Source organism: Cucurbita maxima, unplaced genomic scaffold (genome assembly GCF_002738345.1).
Source record: "Cucurbita maxima cultivar Rimu unplaced genomic scaffold, Cmax_1.0 Cma_Scf00031, whole genome shotgun sequence".
Taxonomy (NCBI): domain Eukaryota; kingdom Viridiplantae; phylum Streptophyta; class Magnoliopsida; order Cucurbitales; family Cucurbitaceae; genus Cucurbita; species Cucurbita maxima.
This window is the reverse complement of record NW_019272047.1, coordinates 1,276,550-1,297,986: the sequence shown is the minus strand read 5'-3', so window position 1 is coordinate 1,297,986 and position 21,437 is coordinate 1,276,550. Positions and strand designations below refer to the sequence as shown.

Here is a 21,437-nt window from a genome sequence, read left to right as displayed (position 1 = left end):
CAAAAACACTTGTTTAAGAATTGAATCACTCCCCCTAGATCTGTCTGGGAAATTAAATTATATTCGAGGCTGAAAAGGTAAATTATAATTTCCCTAATGACAAGAAATCATTCTAGGGAAATTATATTCGAGGCCGAAAAGGTAAGAGTAAGAATCACTAAGTCGTATTCCCCTACCCAAGGTTATATACTATAAGCTGTTATTTCTCTCTTGGTTGCTTATATAACGTCTCTTTCATCTCTCTCTGCCCTCGTTTTCTAAAACCTTCTCTTAAAACCGAGGCCAGAGGCTCGAGCATACGTGTCACTTGGCCATAGGCGATACAAGAACGAATTGGCTTAGCTCACTTGTCGTTGAAAATTTAAAATTTTAAATATCACAAGTAATCATATCATTACAAAGTTGGTTAAAACCCTTGTTACATAAATGAGACGATTGATGTGAAATTGGTCATAACTTGAGTTCAACTTCAAAAACACACATTATCCTCAATCCTCGATATTCGAACCACTACCCTCCACATGAACTCAAAAGAACAAAGTTGAAACAAATTGTAACTTCCCAACATCACATATAAATGTATTTCATTTTCATTATTGAAACTTCCCAACAACATGACATCTAAGTTGTTACAAGAAGCACATAGATGAATGAATGGTGCAGAACTTTAACACAAATTTCAAAATAATACAGAACTCCTTCACAGAATCACTCGCGCAAAAATGCCCAGAAACAGGACCAAAATTGAATAGAGATGAACAACAAAAATGGATATTAAATCAAAATCTTGTTCAGTAATTAATAATAATAAATAATAATAAGCAACTCATTACCCAGATATCTTCTTCCCACAATCAATGCAACGCAAATCCAGAGAAAACGTCTCCTCGTGTACTGTCTCGTCGATACAACGTCCACACCAATTGCACCGAGCTATACAAAGCGTGCATCCCCTGCATCTCTGCGCGTTCGCATTCGGGTCGGTGTCGCCTTCTTTTATTCCCTTGCACCCAACCACCGGGCAGTCATAAACAATCCTCATGTTCATGCATTTCGGGCATCGTTCTATGTCGATGGCACGTCCATCGTTGCACAATGGAAAATGAATTCCACCCCGATAGAATCGAGGCTCGTGGGTGTTTAGCTGAGTCAAGTTGTCAGTTCCTAATAACAGCTTCTCCAACTCTTTAAAATGAGCTTCTGTTACTCCATACATTCCTGCTATACTTAAATGTTTCAATCCCGGTCTACCTATCGACTTGAAGGCCTTCAAACTATCTACAATGCCTCCAATGGTGAGCCTCGTGCATCCCGGAACAGATAACTGCAGAAACGACTTAAAATTAGAAGCGAACGAGTATTTATACAGTAACTTTGCAGATAATCTGTATTCCCTACCTTTGTGACCTTGGGATTATTGAGAAGAACCTCGTTGAGACCATTATCACTTATCATTACACAGTTCACAAGGCTCAGACTTTCCAGACCACCTTGAGCCTTGCTAGTCAATTTTAAGAGAATGTCGTCTGTAATTTTCACATCCACCTTTCCACATATGTTAATGTTTCTCCAAAAGAAAGGGTCGTCTTCTGCAGTTGACTGCAGGGACTTGCAAACCGATTCAATAACGAGAAGTTCCCGCGTTCCCAGATAACCGAGCACAAAATTTAAAGCTGTGTGAGGAGGTTCGCCTAAATCGGAAGAGACACAATTTCCCTCTTGAAGAACTACAGGTTGCACCTCAGAAATTTCGGGCTCGATACTAAAAGTACGAATTATATCCAGAGAATATGGTGGTGATTCGGGATCGGTATGGCAAGATACACCACCTGCTCTTCTCCCATCAGACCATGCACCAAATCCCCCTCCAGAAATTTCAGGTTCAATACTAAAAGTCTGAATTGTATCCACAGCATGTCGTGATGACTCAAGATCGGTACGTAAAGATACACAGCCTGCTGTTCTCCCATCAGACCACGCACCGAATCCCCTTCCAGAAATTTCAGGTTCAATACTATAAGTCTGAATCGTATCCACAACATGTCGTGGTGACTCAAGATCAGTACAGAAAGATACACAGCCCGCTGTTATCCCATCAGACCACGCACTGAATCCCCCTCCTGAAATTTCAGCCTCAATACCAAGACTCTGAATTGTATCCACAACGTGTCGTGGTGACTCAAGATCAGTATGGAAAGATACATAGCCTGCGGTTCTCCCATCGGACCACGCACCAACTCCCCCTCCAGAAATTGCAGGTTCAATACTAAAAGTCTGAATTGTATCGACGTGTCGTGGTGACTCAAGATCAGTACTGAAAGATACACAGTCCGCTGTTCTCCCATCAGACCACGCACCGAATCCCCCTCCAGAAATTTCAGGCTCGATACTAAAAGTCTGAATCGTATCCACAACGTGTCGTGGTGACTCAAGATCAGTATGGAAAGATATTCTCCCATCGGACCATGCACCAAATCCCCCTCCTGAAATTTCAGGTTCAATACCAAGAGTTTGAATTGTATCCACAACATATGGTGATTCAAGATCAGTATGGCAGGATAAACCACCTGCATTTCTTTCATCGGACCACGAAACAAATCCCCCTCCAGAAATTTCAGGTTCAATACCAAGGGTCTGAATTGTATCCACAACATATGATGATTGAGGATCAGTATGGCAGGACAAACCACCTACTTTTCTCCCATCAGACCACTCACTGAATCCCCCCCGCTCACCAGAACCATGAACAATTCCTTCATTTCCATGGGGAAACGACTGGAGCCTAAAAGCATTGTTCCAAATATAGTTCAATCCAGCAAAAAGCTGATTACTCTCATCAACTAAAACTCTCTCATCTCTTCCATAACCACCACCATCACCACCATAGTCTACATTCAGATCGTCCAGCCAGCCAGTGATCGCTGTAAAAGTGGTACTCATATCCATTCCAAATGGATCTGAAGGCAAGAGATCCAGAACATCCCCCGGGACACAATCTCGCGACCCACCCCCTTCACAGGTGTCCTCTAAAAAATCAAGGCAATTCTCTAGCTCCCGATTAATCAGCCAGGACATCCCATAAACGTCAGAATTTCTCTCGGGAACACCTGAAATGCTCATCGGAGAAACCGAATTTTCTTCCGAAAGATGTGCGGGAAAGATGGGTCGATATGAAAAATTCAAGGCCATTAACAGGTACACCCTATCCCAAGATTTTTCTATTGATTTCGGCGCCAAGGGAAAGAAGGATTGACAAAATTAAGAGGGGGGGAAAAAAATTAGTAGAAAAGATCCCGCAATAAAAAAAAATAAGCGAGAAACAAAAAACTCCCAATTTCGGATAGCAAACAAAACAAAGCACACCAAAATTTCAGGGAGTTTCTCGATGAGAACGTAAACCCAGATTGAAGCACAGGCGAGTGAACAAAGGGGAAATTACTAAGAAAGCACCAGCACCAAATATATCCGGAAAAAACAATCACAAACTACGATAATTTATCTTCTTTTTTGGGTTTTCTCAGATCAAATAAAACAAAAAATAAAGGATTACAGAAAGAATAACGAACGAAGAACGAAGAAATACGAGAACACAGCGGAAATCGAAGAACAAATGAAATCGAAACGAGATTACCAGAAGGAAAGAGGAAACCCTAAATGAGAGAGAGAGAGAGAAGGAAAAACGGCAAAATCTGGCGGAATGGAATGCCCCAAAACGTAGCTTAGTAGATCGGAATACTGCAAAGAAATCGGTGACTGCCGGAAGCTCCTTTCAGGAATGGGAGAATTCTACCAGAGAGAGAGAGAGAGTTATAAGGGGGAGAGAGAAGAAGCAGAGATTCGAGTTCTTGGAGAGAGAGAGAGTGAGAGGGGGGATTAAGGAGAAGAAAAAAGATTTTATTTAAAAATAAATAAAATAATGGGAAAAAGGTGAGAAGGACACGTGTCGGTTTCTGTTGGGGGACCCTCAAATATGGCGGGAGAGGGCGGTTTCAGCGTTGGAGGAATTGTGGACCATCCGTTTCAAATTCCAACTGCCATATTCCACGCGCTTACCCCTCGTTTGTTTCTCCCCTTCCCATAATAATAATAAATTATTATTTTTTAAATAAATAAATAAATAAATATATATATATATATATCTCGTTTTTTTAAATTCAAATGATATATATTTATTATAAATTTAAATTTATTTATAATTCTAAACTATACATATTTGCTATATTTCATAATTATTTTTTTATTATTTACGACCGTTAAAAAAATTTTAAAATAATTTTTAACTATTTTGAAGATAATTTAATTGGGTTTCAATTTTAATTAAATAAATAAAAATAAATAAATGGATATTTTACTAATCACATTTTATTTTTAATAAATTTAATAAAAAAATTTAATTTGATTTGAGTTTTAAAATAAAAAAATCATTTTTATTGACTTTTTTAACCTTCCATTTTGGTGAGGCATTCGTGAAAAAACATTTTGTGAAAAGGGTAGTTATGTAAAATACCAAACAATTGAAAAAATCAACCCAATTTGGTTGGTTAAGAAAAGTTTTTTATTTTATAAATAATTATTTACAGAACTTGGAGGCTAAGATTGGCATTTCACAGCTGCGTTCAATTATTTCCAATTAATATAAACTAAATGGTCCCTTATTTTGACAATTTAGTCTTTATTTTCTATTATTATTATTATTATTATTATTATTATTATTATTATTATTATTATTAAATTACAAATTTAATTTTTAGACCTACAAAGTTTTTTCTCGGGATCTTTAAATTTATATCAATTTAGTGTCTCAATTAAAGGTGTTCATACGACATGATAATCCAACTCACTCTGATTACCCAATTCAAACCACAAAATTTGGGTTAGGTTATAATCTTTTTTCGATTTAGGTTGAGTTGAATTTTTGAAAAATCGAAAATTTGAGTCGGTCCCACGGACTGACATTGACCCAACCAATTCAGAAACATGGTTACAACCCAACCCTAACCCTATATTTAAAATTATTACAAAAATTAAGAATATTTGCCGTTTGTTACTTGTGACTTGTGAATGTTTGATATTTGAATTTGGTAAGATTTTAGTTATTAGTGTAATATGTACTGTGAATAAGTATAATTTTTATTTAAAAATAACTATAAAAAAAATTGATAGCCTGATCCAATAAAAAAAATAGAGGATTAGATTGGGTTGAGTTGTCAACTCTATTCTATTCAGGTTACTCGGGTCACCAACCCAACCATCCTGAAATTTCGGGTTGGTCCAAAAAAATTCTCCAACTCAAACTATAATATACCGTTAATAGATTCTTAACCTACTCGAGCTTTTTAAACTTAGGTTTAAATGGACTAAATCTATATGGGGTCGTAACTTGGGCGTCAAGTCAAAAGTCTTCTTATCTTTCTTGCGGTGCACGTACAAGCATTTCGTGCACGTGCAAGCTAGGAAGTTTCCTTCGTTCAAGTAAGTCAAAAGCTGAAACTTCTATCCGATTCTTGTCTCACAATCCAACCAAAGTCCTTACCATCATATTTTACTCAAAAAAAAATCTTAGAAAATTTTAATTCGTCGTTATTTTCGTCTTTATATAATCATAATCAATCAATGAAAATTTATATTTTTTTAGTACGAGAGCTTCTTTTTCTCTCTTTTCTTGTTTCCCTCGATCTTTTCCGACAAACGTAAACTAAAACAATACTCATACTCAAGTGAAACCGAAATCGAGATCGAGAAATATAAATATTGGCTACTAGAGGCGATTTCTTGATATGAATTGCACGAGCAAGATCAAGATTGAGAAATAGGTTCTCATACGTGATTTCTCTGTTTGATTTTTTATTTTAATTTAGAGATTACAATTTTTTCCAATATAAAAAATTGGGTATTTAGTATGCTCGATAATATATGTCATACGAGCTTTCGCGTAGCTGAAATTGGTTGAAATTTATGTTTTAAAGCCTCGTAATTAATGAAACCCAGCTCAAATTCTCAATACCCGACTCTCCATAATGAAAAAGATTTTGTGGATGAATTTCTACACGATTGAAACAGTATTTTTTTAAAAAATAATTATTTACTTTTTTAATTTGACACGTAATAAAATCAAATCGGTTCTTACTGACTTTCGTTCGAGAGTTAATCATTCATTCCCTTCAATACAGCCCTCGGTTAACTCTCATAGGGTCAGCTTCAAGGGCCTCGACCTTAGTAGACACTCCTTGTAGTCGATCGATCTTCTTTAGATTCGTTTATCGACCTTTGGACTTTAACGGGACGAAATATGTATGATCAATAAAATTATTTCTAATAAATAACATAACAATATCTTTGGTAATTAAAATGTCATTTTTGTATAGTAAGTTGGCGTGGGAATAAAAAAAAAAAGAAGGAATTGGGCCGGGTCACTTTGTCGGAATTGGGCCGGGTCACTTCGTCAGCCCGAGCCCATTTTATTTAGAGGCCCCCCAATTTACTTTAAATTAAGATTCATTCCATTGGATTTATATAAATATTACAAACAATGAAAGAGAATATATAATTTATTTATAATTATTCCATTATTTTTTAAAATAAAGGTAAGGGTTTATATATAATTTATTTATTTATTTTAATTGGGGCCTAGAAAGGATTATATTCTTTATTCTAGTCCCGATTTTATAAGTATAAAAAATATTTAAAAAATGACGTAAAAAAAATTAACATTGTTTATATTAGATTTATGTGGATGTTTTTTTTTTAAACATTTTTTTAAATATAAATTATATTGAGAAATAAAAAATTATTCGAAAGAATATATATAGGAAAAATGTAATCACCCTTATAAGATTCAGATTCGACCGCTGATGTAAGCGTAACAAGGTACATTTTTCTTTTTGGTGGATTAGTCATATGAACTTCGAACTTAAGCGTGTTATGCTTTGATTAATTATATCTTGAGTGATCTGTTGGGTTTTTTCTTGTAAAGCACGTGAGTGAGGACAAAACATACTGAAAAAACTTATGTTGGTATGTGAGGATAGAGGAGTAAGTAACGTGACCACGTGGTGTCATGGTCATGTTTGTCCAAAGCGTGTTACCTGTAGCCGTGTGTTAGATGTCATAGTCATGCTTGTCCATAGCCACATGCATGTTCCAAACCCTCTCTTACTTGCTTTCATATATACTTAGGTCTTTATTATTTCAGTTGTGTTCACACTCGGTGTATGCTTGTTTACCAAAATCATGTTTATCTCTATTAGGGATAAGATGTCCTAAAATGTCCCATAAGGGCTGAGGTGCTCTAAAATGTTCCATCAGGGCTAAGATGCCCCAAAATATATGACAGGCGATGTGATTAGTCGTCAATTCTTCATATTTGGTTATATGATATTAAAACTGTAGTTGTTACTTATTTGCTTTTAGCCTATAACATTGCTTTCTTGCCAGTCGTTTTTAACGCATTTCCTTACTCACATCTTCTAAAACATGACCGAGATTCGATCATACGTTCGAATTCTCTATAACTCACAATTTTCATAAGACTGGCTTGTTTACCGGGTTAGAACGAGTGTCGCACACTATGACACGGGATGCAAGAGAATGCTAGGCCATTAGGTGTGAATCTTGATCGAAACTCTGGGTATGAATCGTTACAGAAAAAAAAAACCATTGGAAAATTGATCTTGCAAATTCTCCAACCTCGCTCAGTGGACAAACATCTTGCAATTGAGATTGAGAATCCGCATACCCATGCTTTGATTAAATAGTGTAACGACCCAAGCTCATCGCTAGCAGATATTGTCCTCTTTGAGCTTTCTCTCTAGGTTTTTAAAATACGTTTGATAGGGAGAGGTTTCCACAACCTTTACAAGAGTGTTTCGTTCTCCCCCTAACCAATGTGGGATCTTACAATCCACCCCCCTTCAGATTCCAACATCCTCGCTGACACTCGTTTCATTCTCCAATCGATGTTGAACCCCTGCAATCCACCCCTTTGGGCCCAGCGTTCTTATTGACACACCGCCTCGAGTCCACCCCCTTTGGAGCTCAACCTCCTCGCTGGCACATCACTCAATGTCTAACTCTAATATCATTTGTAATGGCTTAAGCTCACCGCTAACAAATATTATCCTCTTTCGACTTTCCCTTTCGAGCTTCCCCTCAAGATTTTTAAAACGCGTTTGTTAGGAAGAGATTTCCACACCCTTATAACTGGTGTTTTATTCTCTCCAACTAACGTGGGATCTTACAAATAGATATACAAAACTCCACGAACATTTGTAACATAACTCGAAACAATTCAATCTCATAAACAGTGATAAACTCAACAACTTTTCTCTCATAAAATCACGGTGTTTGATTTGATTCGTAGGCCATTTCAAAGCCGAACACGAACAAGATTTCGTCACTAACAGCGAGGGACCATAACAAATCCGTGTATGCAATTTTTTCAAAGCTTAAAAAGTGGTGTAGACAAGCTGTCCCAAGTGGAGAAAAAGGAAGCATTTTGTTTAAAACTAAAAGCAAAAGTTGATTAAAGCATAACCAGAGAATATATTGAACCACAAAGACTAAAGTTTATTGCTTTATTATTGTTTTTAATTATTTTCTCAACTTCTTGCATGGCCTACCTTGATTAATGCATTTGTCGCTTCTTTTTATCGTTTTTCTTTCTAAAAGTATATGCTTTTTCAGACATTTTAATGAATTTTGAGATATTTTGTTATGAAAGTAATATGATTTCTTAAAATTCGATAAATAATACGCTAGAGCTCGAATGGCACTCCTTTCCAAAAAGAAAAGATAACGGGGTTGCCTGTGATATGGTTTCGGGTTGGAAAAAGACTTGTTCGAGTACCGAAATCAACGCTGAGGATTTGGTTGGATGTCCTTTGCCTTATGGTTTTTAAAACGTGTCTTTTAGGAGAGGTTTTCCACACTCTTACAAGAAGAGCTATATTCCTACAGTGAGATCTCATAATCCACTCTCTTTGTGACCCAACGTCCTCGTTTGCACACCGCCTGGTGTTCACCCTCTTTGGGGTTTAGTATCTCTCTTCGTGGCCCAACATCTTCCTTGGCACACCGCCTGGTGTTCACCCTCTTCGAGGTTCAGTACCTACCTTCGTGGGTAGTGTCCTCGTTGGCGCATCCCAGTGTTCACCTCCTTCGAAGTTCAGCACCCCTGTTTGTGGCCCAGAGTCCTCGTTGGAAAACTCCAAGTGTTAACCTACTTTGAGGTTCAACGTCTTTCTTGACATACCGCTCGATGTTCACCCCTTCGAAGTTCAGCCTTTTCGCTGGCACATCCATTGTCGGACTTTGATTCAATTTATAAAGAACCACGACTCTACACAATGGTGATCCATTTTAAACATAAACTTTTATAACGTGAGCTCCTCTCCTAACTATTGTCAACATGGAATAGACAAAGGACAAAGGTGGACCGCCATGTGACAGTGGAGCTTAGAACACTGTTTATGTCGTGATAGCTATCACTGTAATGCAAATCAGTGATAAAAATCAGTGGGTTTTGTTCATTTTCTTTGATCTTCAAATGGGGTTTCCTCGTTTTTTGGTTTTGATTCTTCTCGTCGTTTCTTCAGTCGATTGTCAGGTTAAAGGTATGTGTTCCTTCCTTCTTGCTTTCTGGTGCTGTTCTTGTTTTGTTTGAAGCAAACGACGAATTTTCCAAATGAATCTTCGTTTTTCTCACTTTCAAATCAATTGACGCTTAGAAATGTATACCCATTTCATTTAAAATGATACCCACATCGCTGATTTGTGTAATACCAAACTCATAAACAGAGTTCATCAGTATAGACTGTGGTGGCTCCAAGAACTACACCGACCCAGTTACAGGTCTAGCATGGATATCCGACGCCGGAGTCATGGCTGCCGGTGGCTCATCGCTGGTGGAAAACCCACATGGGAACTTGATGCAGTATGGAACACGGCGGGATTTTCCGATCGACGACAAGAAATACTGCTATACTTTGGAAACAGAGGAGAGGAGAAGGTATTTGGTTCGTGCAACTTTTCAGTATGGGAGTTTGAAGAATGAAGAAACTTACCCTAAATTTGAGCTTTATTTGGATGCAACTAAGTGGTCGACTGTTACTATTTTTGATGCTTCGAGGGTTTATGTGAAGGAGATGATCATTAGAGCACCTTCAAGTTCATTTGATGTGTGCATATGCTGTGCTACTACTGGCTATCCGTTCATATCAACTCTTGAGCTACGCCCTTTTAACCTCTCGATGTATGCTACTGATTTTGAAGATGATTTCTTCTTGGAAGTAGCTGCTAGAGTGAACTTTGGTGCTTTGAGCAAGGATGTGATTAGGTAAGCTTGTTTGATGAGGGTTTCATGGGTTCAATAAGCTTATGTAACGACCCAAACTCACCGCTTGTAGATATTGTCTGCTTTGAGTATTGTTGTCAGCTCCAAACGCGTTTGCTAGGGAGAGGTTTCCACACCCTTATAAGGAATGGAACATTTCGTTCCCCTTCTTCAATTGATGTGGGATCTCACAATCCACTCCCTTGGGAGCCTAGCGTCCTTGCTGGTATACAGCCCGGTGTCTGACTCTGATACCATTTGTAACAACCTAGACCCACTGCTTGTAGATATTGCCTGCTTTGGCCTGTTACGTATTGCTGTCATCCTCGTGGTTTTAAAACTCGTCTGCTAGGGAGAAGTTTCCACATCCTTATAAGGAATGGAATGCTTCGTTCTCCTCTCCAACTGATGTGGGATCTCACAATCCACCCCCATTGGGAGTCCAACGTCCTTGTTGGTACACCACCCGGTGTCTGGCTTTGATACCATTTGTTACAACCAAACCCACCGCTAGTTAGATATTGTCCACTTTGGCCAGTTATATATTGTTGTTAGCATCATGATTTTAAAACGCGTCTGTTAGGGAGAAGTTTCTACTCCCTTATAAGTTATGGAATGCTTTGTTCTCCTCTCCAACTGATATGAGATCTCACAATCTACCCCCCCATTGGGGGCCCAGAGTCCTCGTTGGCATACTGCTAGTGTCTGACTCTGATACCATTTCCAACAACTCAAACCCACCGCTAGCAGATATTGTTCGTATTAACCAGTTACGTATCGCTGTTAGCCTCATAGTTTTAAAACGTGTCTACTAGAGAGAGGTTTTCATACCCTTATAAGAAATGTTTCGTTCTCTTCTCCAACTGATGTAGGATCTCACAATCCACCCCCCTTGAGAGCTCAACGTCCTCGTTGTCACGCCGCTCGGTGTCTTTCTCTAATACCATTTGTAACAACCTAAACCCACCACTAATAGATATTGTCCGCTTTGGACCGTTATGTATCGTTGTCAGCCTCACGGTTTTAAAATGTGTCTGCTAGGGAGAGGTTTCCACATCCTTGTAAAGAATGCTTCATTCCACTCTCTAACCGAGTTATCAAAAAAACAAAAATGAAAAACGTAATGGTTTTCGAACGAGACTCGGGGAACTGCTTTTTTGATATGTAGTTTGTTTTTATAGGTACCCAGATGATCCATATGACAGGATTTGGGATTCAGATCTTGAAAAGAGGCAAAATTATCTTGTGGGAGTAGCTCCTGGGACAGAGAGAATCAGTACTATGAACAACATTAATGTAATGACAAGAGAATATCCGCCTGTTAAGGTGATGCAAACAGCAGTTCTTGGCACCAAGGGAGTGCTCAGCTACAGGTTGAACTTGGATGATTTTCCTGCCAATGCCAGAGCTTATGCATATTTTGCTGAAATAGAAGAATTGGGTCAGAATGAGACTCGGAAGTTCAAATTGGAGGAACCGAACATTCCCGACTCGAGTAATGCAGTGGTGAATATTGCTGAGAATGCCAATGGGACCTATACTCTTTATGAACCGAGTTATATGAATGTCTCTCTGAGTTTTGTGCTTTCGTTTTCCTTCGTCAAGACTCGAGATTCAACACGAGGACCGCTTTTGAATGCATTGGAAATTAGTAGATATGTCGGGATTGATGCCAAGACCGATGGGCGAGATGGTAGGTTCTCTTCATCACCATATCTTCTTATGAAGATTAGTGATATCTTGAAACTTTTTTATGAGATCTCACGTTGGTTGGAGAGGGGAGCGAAACATTTCTTATGAGGGTGTGGAAACCTCTCCCTAGCAGACACGTTTTAAAATCGTGAGGCTGATGACGATATGTAACGGGCCAAAGCGGACAATATCTACTAGTGGGGCTTGGACTATTACAAATGGTACCAGAGTCAGATACTAGGCGGTGTGCCAGCGAGGACACTAGCCCCCAAGGGGGGTGGATTGTGAGATCCCACATTGGTTGTAGAGGGGAACGAAACATTTCATTCCTTATAAGGGTGTGGAAACCTCTCCCTAGCATATGCGTTTTAAAACTGTGAGGCTGACAATGCTACGTAACGGGCTAAAGCGGACAATATCTGCTAGTGGGGCTTGAGCTGTTACAAATGGTACCAGAGCCACACACTGGGCGGTGTGCCAGCAAGGACACTGGCCCCTCAGATTGTGAGATACCACATCGATTGGAGAGGAGAATGAAACATTCCTTATAAGGGTGTGGAAACCTCTCCCTAGCATATGCGTTTTAAAACTGTGAGGCTGACAATGCTACGTAACGGGCTAAAGCTGACAATATCTGCTAGTGGGGCTTGGGCTGTTACAAATGGTACCAGAGCCAGACACTGGGCGGTGTGCCAGCAAGGACACTGGCCCCTCGGATTGTGAGATACCACATCGATTGGAGAGGAGAATAAAACATTNCTTATAAGGGTGTGGAAACCTCTCCCTAACAGACACGTTTTAAAATCATGAGGCTGATTGCGATATGTAATGGGCCAAAGTGGACAATATTTGCTAGTGAGGCTTGGGCTGTTACAAATGGTACCAGAGCCAGACACTGGGTGGTGTGCCAGCAAGGACGCTGGCCCCCTGGATTGTGAGATACCACATCGGTTGGAGAGGAGAATGAAACATTCCTTATAAGGGTGTGGAAACCTCTCCCTAGAAGATACGTTTTAAAACCGTGAGGCTGACGACGATACGTAACGAGTCAAAACGGACAATATCTGCTAGCGGGAGCTTGAGCTGTTACACTTTTGTGTTTTGTCTGTGATCGATCATAAATTCTCTACTGAAATGGATTGACTAGTGTTTTCTGTTCCAATTTGTAGAGGCTGTTGTAAATGCCTTGCGTACCATGTCAGCGGAGAGCGTTCAGACAAATCAAGGCGATCCTTGTGTTCCAACGAGTTGGGAATGGGTGACATGTACTGCCACGAAACCGCCGAGAATATCGAAAGTGTAACGTTCTTCAACTCTTCTGAATCTACATTCAAGGAAAATAAGCATTTTACCTCGACATATATATCTATCCGTCTGCTTTTCTTGCAGTGAGCTCTCCAGAAAGAATGTCAAGGGCGATATTCCTCCCGAGATCAATACTATGGACGGATTAACGGAATTGTAAGTTCAACTTGCTGTAAAGAAGCTCGGTTTTCGTAAGTTATCCCTATGCAATTCACTGTCGTGTCCTCGTGTCGATCTTCAGGTGGTTAGATGATAATTTCCTTGCAGGATCACTGCCCGACATGAGTAATCTAGTAAATTTGAAGATTTTGTAAGCTCTCGAGGTTATCTACAACTTTCCATTCTCGAACCGAATGAGCATACGTCGTTGTGATTTAATTGTGTGATCTTTTTTGGTGAATATGCAGACATCTAGAGAACAACAAATTGACAGGGACATTGCCTTCTTACCTGGGTACTTTGCCCAACTTACAGGAACTGTATGTAGCAATTTCTGACTCTTAAGCGTTTTGTATCGAACAGGTTTGGTCGAAGTTTTAGTAGAGAACGTTCTTGTTATATTGATCGACTGTGAATCGTATGTGGCAGATATATTCAAAACAACGCTTTCTCGGGCGAAATACCGTCGGAGTTATTGGCAAAGAAACTCGTGTTTAAGTAAGTACTCAAAACTGTTATTTTACTACGAGGCTTGAACTGTCTTTGAGAATGTGGCTTTCTAGGGATAAATCATCAAAATGATAAACGTCGTGAACGAGTTTCAACCTTAAGAGGCAGGACTCGTCTCGAGGTAGTCCTGGCTCGATGCATAACATGTTTTTCTGGTTAGAAATGAAATCAATGGATCCTTATTTGTAACAACTCAAGCCCACCGTTAGCAAATATTGTCCTCTTTGGGGTTTCCCGTAAACGCGTCTATAGGAGAGATTTTCACACTCTTATAAGCAATGTTTCGTTCTCCTCTCCAATTGATGTGGGATCTCACAATCCACCCCCCTTGGGGGCTCAGCGTCCTTGCTGGCACACCGCTCGGTGTTTGGCTCTGATACCATTTGTAATAGCTAAAGTCCATCGGGGCTTTCCCTTTCAGGTTTCCCCTCGAGGTTTTAAAACGCGTTTGCTAGGGAGAGATTTCCACACCCTTATAAGGGATGTTTCGTTCTCTTCTCCGACCGATGTGAGATCTCACAATCCACCCTCCTTAAGGGCCCAACGTCCTCACTGACACATTGCCTAGTGTCTGGCTCTAATACCATTTGTAACAGCTCAAGTCCACTGCTACCAGGTGTTCCCATCTGTTTTATCGTTATAATCTTATCGTGCAGGTATGACGGTAACCTCGGGCTGCATGCAAGTAAACGATACAACATGCATTCTAAAGTTATAATAGGAGTTTCATTGGGAGTGCTTGTACTTCTGATACTTCTACTTGTAGGAAGTTTTCTGTTACTCCACAAGCTTCGAAGACAGACGACGCCTTATCATAAAAAAGGTCTCTACTCGACAAACCTGCTTAATACTTCTCGTATAGCACTACTGTTTTCCGACGTATCTCATCGTGTCGTGTGGGTCTTAGGCGGTTCTCTAAAAGCCAGCACCAAACGCTCTTCTGGCTACTCGATCGGCAAGGGAGACGAAGGCATTGCCTACTACTTATCTCTCGCCGAGCTGGAAGAAGCAACTAATAACTTTTCTAAGAAAGTCGGTAAAGGCAGCTTCGGATCAGTCTATTACGGGAAGATGGCGGATGGAAAAGAAGTAGCGGTTAAAATCATGGCGGAGTCATCGGCACACGGGAATCAGCAGTTTACGACCGAGGTAGGTCATCAGCCTGTTATTGGATCGATCTCATCATGACGAAATTAAGCTTGATTTGCTGACCGTGTCGAGTATTGACAGGTTGCCTTATTATCACGAATCCATCACCGAAATTTGGTCCCTTTGATCGGGTACTGTGAAGAAGAGCATCAACGGATTCTCGTTTATGAATATATGCATAATGGAACATTACGAGATCACTTATATGGTCGGTTCTTTTGCTAGGCTTAAGTTTATTTTCCCGTGTTTCTCCGCTAATCATTTATCGACAGGTAGTACCGATCCGAAGCACTTGGACTGGCTGCCTCGTCTGCACATTGCTGAAGATGCAGCTAAAGGTTCGTCCTAGTTAGAAACTATGATATTTGCCACTGAATTTCAAGTTTCCATGATCAAGCCTTTTTGTATTCGAATCGATTCTTTTCAGGGCTCGAGTATTTGCACACGGGATGCAGTCCAAGTATCATCCATCGAGATGTAAAGACGAGCAACATCCTCCTCGACATCAATATGAGAGCGAAAGTTTCCGACTTTGGCCTCTCGAGGCAAGCTGAGGAAGACTTGACCCATGTCTCGAGCGTCGCTCGAGGAACAGTAGGCTACCTGGATCCTGAGTATGCGTCGTTTATTGTTTTTCCTAGACATATCACTCCTCCCTAAACCATTGGTGAAACTGAACACGTGAATCTAACAGGTACTACGCTAGTCAACAACTGACTGAAAAGAGCGACGTGTATAGTTTTGGAGTCGTTTTGCTCGAACTGATCTCCGGGAAGAAACCCGTCTCACCGGAGGACTATGGCAGTGAATTGAATATCGTTCATTGGGTATGTAAGATGTTCGCTTATCTTTGCTTTCACTGCATCATTGTAATTCTCGAGTCTTTACACGATCGATCGGTTTCTACAGGCGAGGTCGTTGGTCCATAAAGGGGACGTGACAAGCATCATCGATCCATTTCTAAACGGAAAAGTCAAAATAGAATCGGTATGGAGAATCGCCGAAGTCGCCATTCAGTGTGTGCAGCAGCATGGAGTTTCCAGGCCAAGGATGCAGGAAGTCATAGTGGCCATACAAGATGCAATCAAGATTGAACAAGGCATTGAAGGAAACCAGAAACTATCTTCAGGCAGTTCAAGAACACAATCATGTCGAAAAACGTTGCTGACGACGTTTCTTGAGATCGAGAGCCCCGACGGTTCGCTGCTTCCCTCTGCAAGATAAGTCCTCGACAATTCCGCTACGATTTTCGGGTAATGTACGATAAAACGAGTAGATACCTTGATTAAATGTTGTTTGGTAGAACACTGACAAACACAATCTTTACCTTTCACTATTCCTTTATTGTTCAAGTCTAAACATGACATAGAAAACACAATGACCAATTGTGAGCCGCTCAAAAGCCATAGAATTATAGATATACGTTCTTCGTTCAACACGGGGAGGTGAAGAGTTGAACTTCTATCCTTTTGGTTGAAGATATACGTCGTAATCAGTTATCGACATTATTATAGATATACATTGATTTATGAATGATATCTATTTCTTGAATTGATGTACTTTTTAATAGAAGTGTTCGTAGGTCAGGTGGGTCGAGTTGGGTTGATACATGTTTAGACCAAACCTGATTGTTCGAGTTGTAAATTTTTTTAATACAAACAACTCCAACACAGTTGGTTGGTTTAAGTCATTTATTCAAATTTTTATTTTTTATGAAAGTAAAATGTTTATGCGTAAAATATCTATTTATTTATTTTTAAATGTTAAATTAAAATTGTGTAACTTAATAATTACTTTCTCAAAAACTTAAATTTTTATTTTTAAGAATTGACCAAGAATAAATAATAAAAAATAATTATAAAATCAAATAAATATATGTATTTATAATTGTATCGTTATTCAAAATTAACCATAAGTTTTGGTTGATTTAGTCTCTCATTTCATCCTTGACCTAGCAGAAGATCACGAACTTTACTCGAGGCTCTGGGTGTATTGCTCTTGCAGTTCATAGACTTGGGTAGCTAGCTTAGGCTATACAGCGGCAACTTGTGTCCAATGTTGTGGTACTATCTCAACGAACTCTCTTAAACAGGTAAGGACAACATGGTGAATGCTAACGTGCTCGTCATCCATAGGAGATAGCTAGTGAACTCATCCTAAGGTTGTGTAATCGCTTAAGATGGAAGGCACTGCCCCCTATACGTGTCAGCTCTATCAAACCACCCTAGAGACTTAGAAAACCACCACGAAAATTCTGAAAAAAACAAAATAGTAGCCTCTTAGACAGATAACAGCCTACATCCTTAAACAGTACTGTTGAGCTATGCGTGAAGCTAGTTAAAGATGTTTGACTTGATAGTTTGACAGTAAGTCAACTTTTTAATTTTTTTTTAATTTTTTAATTTTTTTTGTCCTATAGGTTTAAAACTTTCATCAAAATAATATTAAAAGATTTTTAGAATTTAGTGGACTTTTTAAACTTTCATTTTGATTGCTTAATTATATATACATATTTTTTTTATGATCATAAAAAAATTATATTCATTAAATATTTGTAAATTAAATGAAAGGTTTAAATTTTTAAATTTTGTACTTTTAGTAATAAAGTTTAATAATAATATTTTAAAATAATCGGAAAATATTATATTATTAATTAAAGATTATTTAGATATAAATTAAAAATTAAATGCTAATATGATATTTTAAAATAAATTGAGCCGACAAGTTTGACCATGTATAGGAAAGTGAAAAATGTAATGGTTCAAAAAAATTTGATGACCCGAAAAACTCGATCAACCTAATTTGTACAGGATTATGCAATAATGTACTGAGTTGGTTCATGAGCTCCCTACCAATTCAAATTTATTGTTAATTTTAATTACTAATATTTTATTCTATTCAAAATAAATATTTGAATAAATGACCCGAACAAATAAAAAAAAAATTATGGTTGGGTTGAGCTGGACTCATTTTTTTATAAGGGTTAAAAAAATTTACAGCTAATATCTAAACCCGACTCGACCCAACTCAATCCACGAACACGATTATCATTTAAGTTTCTTTCAAAATCACTTTCCATTTTTTGTTTTTATTTTTTATTTTAAAGAAAATAGATGAACTCTTGAATATTTTTTTTAAAATTAAATAATTATTAAATAAGATTTTAATTCTACAATTAGGTTTTTATTTATTTATTAATAACCAAATATAGGCCATGAAATTATACATAGCATTAATTAGCACAAATAATCTCAAATTAATTAAGTGGGCATACGTCATTTACATCAAAATTAAAATAATAATTCTATTTCCAATAATGGAAGGTAGAAAATATATAATATTAATTAAAAATTAATTAATTATGATTTTCACAAAATTAAATATTCAAAGGAAACCAGCTTGAAAGGATTATGTTTTGTACGGATAAGAACTAAATTCAAGCTTTTATTAGAAATATATATATATATATATATATATTTCCAGCAAACCCATAATTGATCCAACCACTCAATCTTCATCTTCATCGTTTCTGAATGCTTCTCTGTCCACAGAGGTGAGTAGAGGTCATTTCACTGCCACCCGCCATTGACTAAAGGAGCACAAAGCGCCCTAAAAGCTTCTTTTAGGGTTTCGAAATTGGGTTTGTTGGGGTTTTCCCTCTCAAATTTCCAGTTTCATTTTTGATTGGGGATTTTGGGTGATCGATTTCTAAACGAGAGATTGTTGTTCTTCCGCCATAGCCACGAAGAACAAGAGCTTTACGCTCTGGTTTTTCCCCTGTTTTCATCGGTTTCTTGCAGAAGACAAAACGGAATTTCTCGGATTATGTATTATCAGCTCGAGAAATTCTCTCATCACGATTCTTTACAAGTTTTGGAAGCCGATATTCAATATGCAAATTCTCTGTAAGTTTTGTTAATTTTCCCTTTCAATCATGATGATCGACGATTTTCTGAAAGGGTTTACGGATTTTTAGGTTATTTATTCTGTTCTTCGTTTGATTTTTGGGGTTTTAGGGCGGCGGCGATCCCCATGGCGAAAGGAGGTGCCTATCTTCAAATGAAATTGGTTTATAATCATTTAGCTCCCATTGTTTTGTTCTTGCTTCACTGGATGGATTGTTCTTGCTCATGCTTGTTTCCCAGATATTTAAGCCTCTTCCACATACTTGTGTACAAGGTTTGTAGGGTTCTTGTAATTGTTAGCCATTAGATGATTACAGGAAGCTATCTTGTTCTTGAGCTTGCTATCTAATTCAGGTATATCCAGAGGGAAAACAAAAACGAAGTATATCTAGACATGGAAGGAAGGCAACCATTAGGGAATTCTATGGTACTGAATTGTTTAGTTTAGCTAATTAGCTGCTGTTCTTTCAATTGTGAGTAGTTCTGAGTGTTCTGATCATTTGTGTTTGATCTTGTTTCGAATATCAGCTATAATATTGCCATCACTTCAGCGAATCCACAGTAGCTCGGATAAGCTGGATGATTGCAAGGAAGAGTGCCATTGGATTGAGATGCCGAGCAAGAAGAGAGGCGATAAAGATGTTAGACTCACGAATGTCGATATGAAGCGAGAAGACGAGTGTGGTATTTGCTTGGAGCCGTGCACCAAGATGGTTTTGCCAAATTGTTGTCATGCAATGTGCATCAAATGCTATCGAAATTGGTAAAAAAAACGAGTCTTATTATGCATCTTCGTTGTGTATGAAGCATTTTGAAGTGTGTTGTTTGTGTGTGTTCAAATGCTCGTTCGTCTCCTACATTACAGGAACACGAGGTCGGAGTCCTGCCCGTTTTGTCGTGGCAGCTTGAAGAGAGTTAACTCAGAGGACTTATGGGTGCTCACGTGTAGTGATGATGTGGTTGATGCCGAAACCGTTTCGAAGGAGGATACGTTGCGCTTCCATCGCTATATAAACAGCTTGCCAAAAGACTATCCAGACGCGCTGTTCGTAGTATATTCTGAATATCTATTCTAGGTTCGAGTAAAGTGTATAGAGGGAAATCCCGACTCGACATGTAAAGGTCTGTACTCTCCACTTCGTATAGAATAATGATTGATCAAATGGCATGCTTAGTTAGAACTAATAACGCATCTGGGCTCATGTCATTTCTAGTGTATGTTATGAACTTGAAAGTGCCATTTCATTTCTAATGCACTAATTGTCAATAAAGATGAATTTGGTCTCTGATGGAGTGTATAGTATGATAGTAAGGTTTGCTCGCACGTGTTTATCGACTTTGGGCTTCTGTCCTACCGAGACGACGAAAAGAGAGAGCATTTGAGCCATTTAAGATGTAGATTAAAGGTATTGTGAGATCACATATCGGTTTGAGTGGGGAACGAAACATTTCGTATAAGAGCGAGGAAACCTCTCTTTCGTGGACACGTTTTAAAACCTTGAGAGGAAGTGATATGAACCAAGAGACACCAATCATACAATATACTTGGGAAGAAAATGTGGTTGAAATTATTAAATGATATTTCCATTCGAGAAGAATGAATCTTCATTGTTATGAATTTTGGGTGGATCATAATTTATAGTAATTTAGAGCTATGTGGTTTGTTTAATGTATTTTAAGACTAATTTACATTGTGGATAATTATAGTCTATGTTACAGACTCTTGAAATGCTTCGGGTAAAGTTAAAGGTTTTATTTTAAGTCTATATAAAGTTATGTAATCATTGTAAAGAGACTTGGAAAATATAATAAAAGTAGCATTTGCGCTTTTTTTTAGCCTATGACTAAGTTTCTTTATCATTATGGCTAAGTTTAGATTGCTCGTTTAGAATCATTCAAGTTAAGTTAAACATGATCAATCTTGCTTGTGGAGTGATTCGAATCTCCAACGAGTGTTCTTGCCTTGAGATATTTGAGGTAATCTGAATCTTACTCCCCTTGTAATGATTTTATATCATATGTATCCGAGCCCTTAGGCTGATTTCTTATTAGGAAGTCTAGAAGCGAAAGCCCAAAAAGGACACTATCTGCTGGCGGTGGGCTGAAATTGTTACAAATGGTATCAGAGGCCTTCAAAGAGTGGATTGTGAGATCCCACATCTGTTAGAGAGGGGAACAAAACATTCCTTATAAAGGTATGAAAACCTCTTTTCAGTTGACACATTTTAAAACTGTGAGGTGAAAATTGGAAGGGACAATATCTACTAGCGATGAGCTTGGGCTTGAGCCGTTACATTCCTAGAAGAGAGGCCTTTGAAGAAGTTTTGTATAATGAAACATAGTTTTATGATGTCCCTTTTACAAGTGTTTAGCATTGAAACGCATAT

General features: G+C 38.4%; 3 protein-coding genes across 6 annotated transcripts; 2 read left to right on the top strand and 1 right to left on the bottom strand.

Moving 5' to 3' along the window:
- Positions 1-545: 545 nt before the first annotated feature.
- On the bottom strand, positions 546-3,858 carry LOC111466638 (F-box protein SKIP14-like). Of its 2 annotated transcripts, XM_023111365.1 has the most exons (4): positions 2,358-3,858; positions 1,399-2,234; positions 736-1,324; positions 546-703 (listed from the first exon to the last, which is right to left on the bottom strand). In XM_023111365.1, the coding sequence occupies exons 1-3, from the start codon at positions 3,187-3,189 to the stop codon at positions 830-832; spliced, it is 2,163 nt and encodes a 720-aa protein (XP_022967133.1). In that variant the 5' UTR covers positions 3,190-3,858; the 3' UTR covers positions 546-703; positions 736-829. The 2 variants fall into 2 exon arrangements, with proteins under 2 accessions (XP_022967133.1, XP_022967132.1); XM_023111364.1 differs by having other exon boundaries at positions 1,399-3,858.
- A 5,543-nt stretch (positions 3,859-9,401) lies between these two features.
- Positions 9,402-17,402, top strand: LOC111466637 (probable LRR receptor-like serine/threonine-protein kinase At1g67720). Of its 3 annotated transcripts, none has more exons than XM_023111363.1 (16): positions 9,402-9,611; positions 9,796-10,333; positions 11,512-12,023; positions 13,192-13,321; positions 13,412-13,483; positions 13,569-13,637; positions 13,735-13,806; positions 13,916-13,984; positions 14,653-14,819; positions 14,904-15,145; positions 15,227-15,353; positions 15,418-15,483; positions 15,573-15,759; positions 15,840-15,972; positions 16,055-16,398; positions 17,238-17,402. In XM_023111363.1, exons 1-15 carry the CDS (start codon positions 9,491-9,493, stop codon positions 16,367-16,369), a joined length of 2,820 nt encoding a protein of 939 aa, XP_022967131.1. In that variant the 5' UTR covers positions 9,402-9,490; the 3' UTR covers positions 16,370-16,398; positions 17,238-17,402. The 3 variants fall into 3 exon arrangements, with proteins under 3 accessions (XP_022967131.1, XP_022967130.1, XP_022967129.1); XM_023111362.1 differs by having other exon boundaries at positions 17,104-17,239; XM_023111361.1 differs by lacking the exon at positions 17,238-17,402 and having other exon boundaries at positions 16,055-16,696.
- Positions 17,403-18,622: 1,220 nt separating this feature from the next.
- Positions 18,623-20,336, top strand: LOC111466639 (RING-H2 finger protein ATL47). The gene is made up of 5 exons (XM_023111366.1): positions 18,623-19,050; positions 19,162-19,324; positions 19,405-19,477; positions 19,579-19,813; positions 19,916-20,336. The coding sequence occupies exons 1-5, from the start codon at positions 18,971-18,973 to the stop codon at positions 20,124-20,126; spliced, it is 762 nt and encodes a 253-aa protein (XP_022967134.1). The 5' UTR covers positions 18,623-18,970; the 3' UTR covers positions 20,127-20,336.
- The last annotated feature ends 1,101 nt before the right edge of the window (positions 20,337-21,437 follow it).

Excerpts from the sequence above, each read along its gene's own strand:
- LOC111466637 (XM_023111363.1), top strand. The coding sequence starts at position 9,491 with ATGCAAATCAGTGATAAAAATCAGTGGGTTTTGTTCATTTTCTTTGAT. Across the intron at positions 13,484-13,568 it reads ATGGACGGATTAACGGAATT|GTGGTTAGATGATAATTTCC; the intron begins GTAAGTTCAACT and ends GTCGATCTTCAG. Across the intron at positions 14,820-14,903 it reads GACGCCTTATCATAAAAAAG|GCGGTTCTCTAAAAGCCAGC; the intron begins GTCTCTACTCGA and ends TGTGGGTCTTAG.
- LOC111466639 (XM_023111366.1), top strand. The coding sequence starts at position 18,971 with ATGTATTATCAGCTCGAGAAATTCTCTCATCACGATTCTTTACAAGTT. Across the intron at positions 19,325-19,404 it reads TCCACATACTTGTGTACAAG|GTATATCCAGAGGGAAAACA; the intron begins GTTTGTAGGGTT and ends TATCTAATTCAG. Across the intron at positions 19,814-19,915 it reads ATCAAATGCTATCGAAATTG|GAACACGAGGTCGGAGTCCT; the intron begins GTAAAAAAAACG and ends CCTACATTACAG.
- LOC111466638 (XM_023111364.1), bottom strand. The coding sequence starts at position 3,189 with ATGGCCTTGAATTTTTCATATCGACCCATCTTTCCCGCACATCTTTCG. Across the intron at positions 1,325-1,398 it reads ATAATCCCAAGGTCACAAAG|TTATCTGTTCCGGGATGCAC; the intron begins GTAGGGAATACA and ends TCGTTTCTGCAG.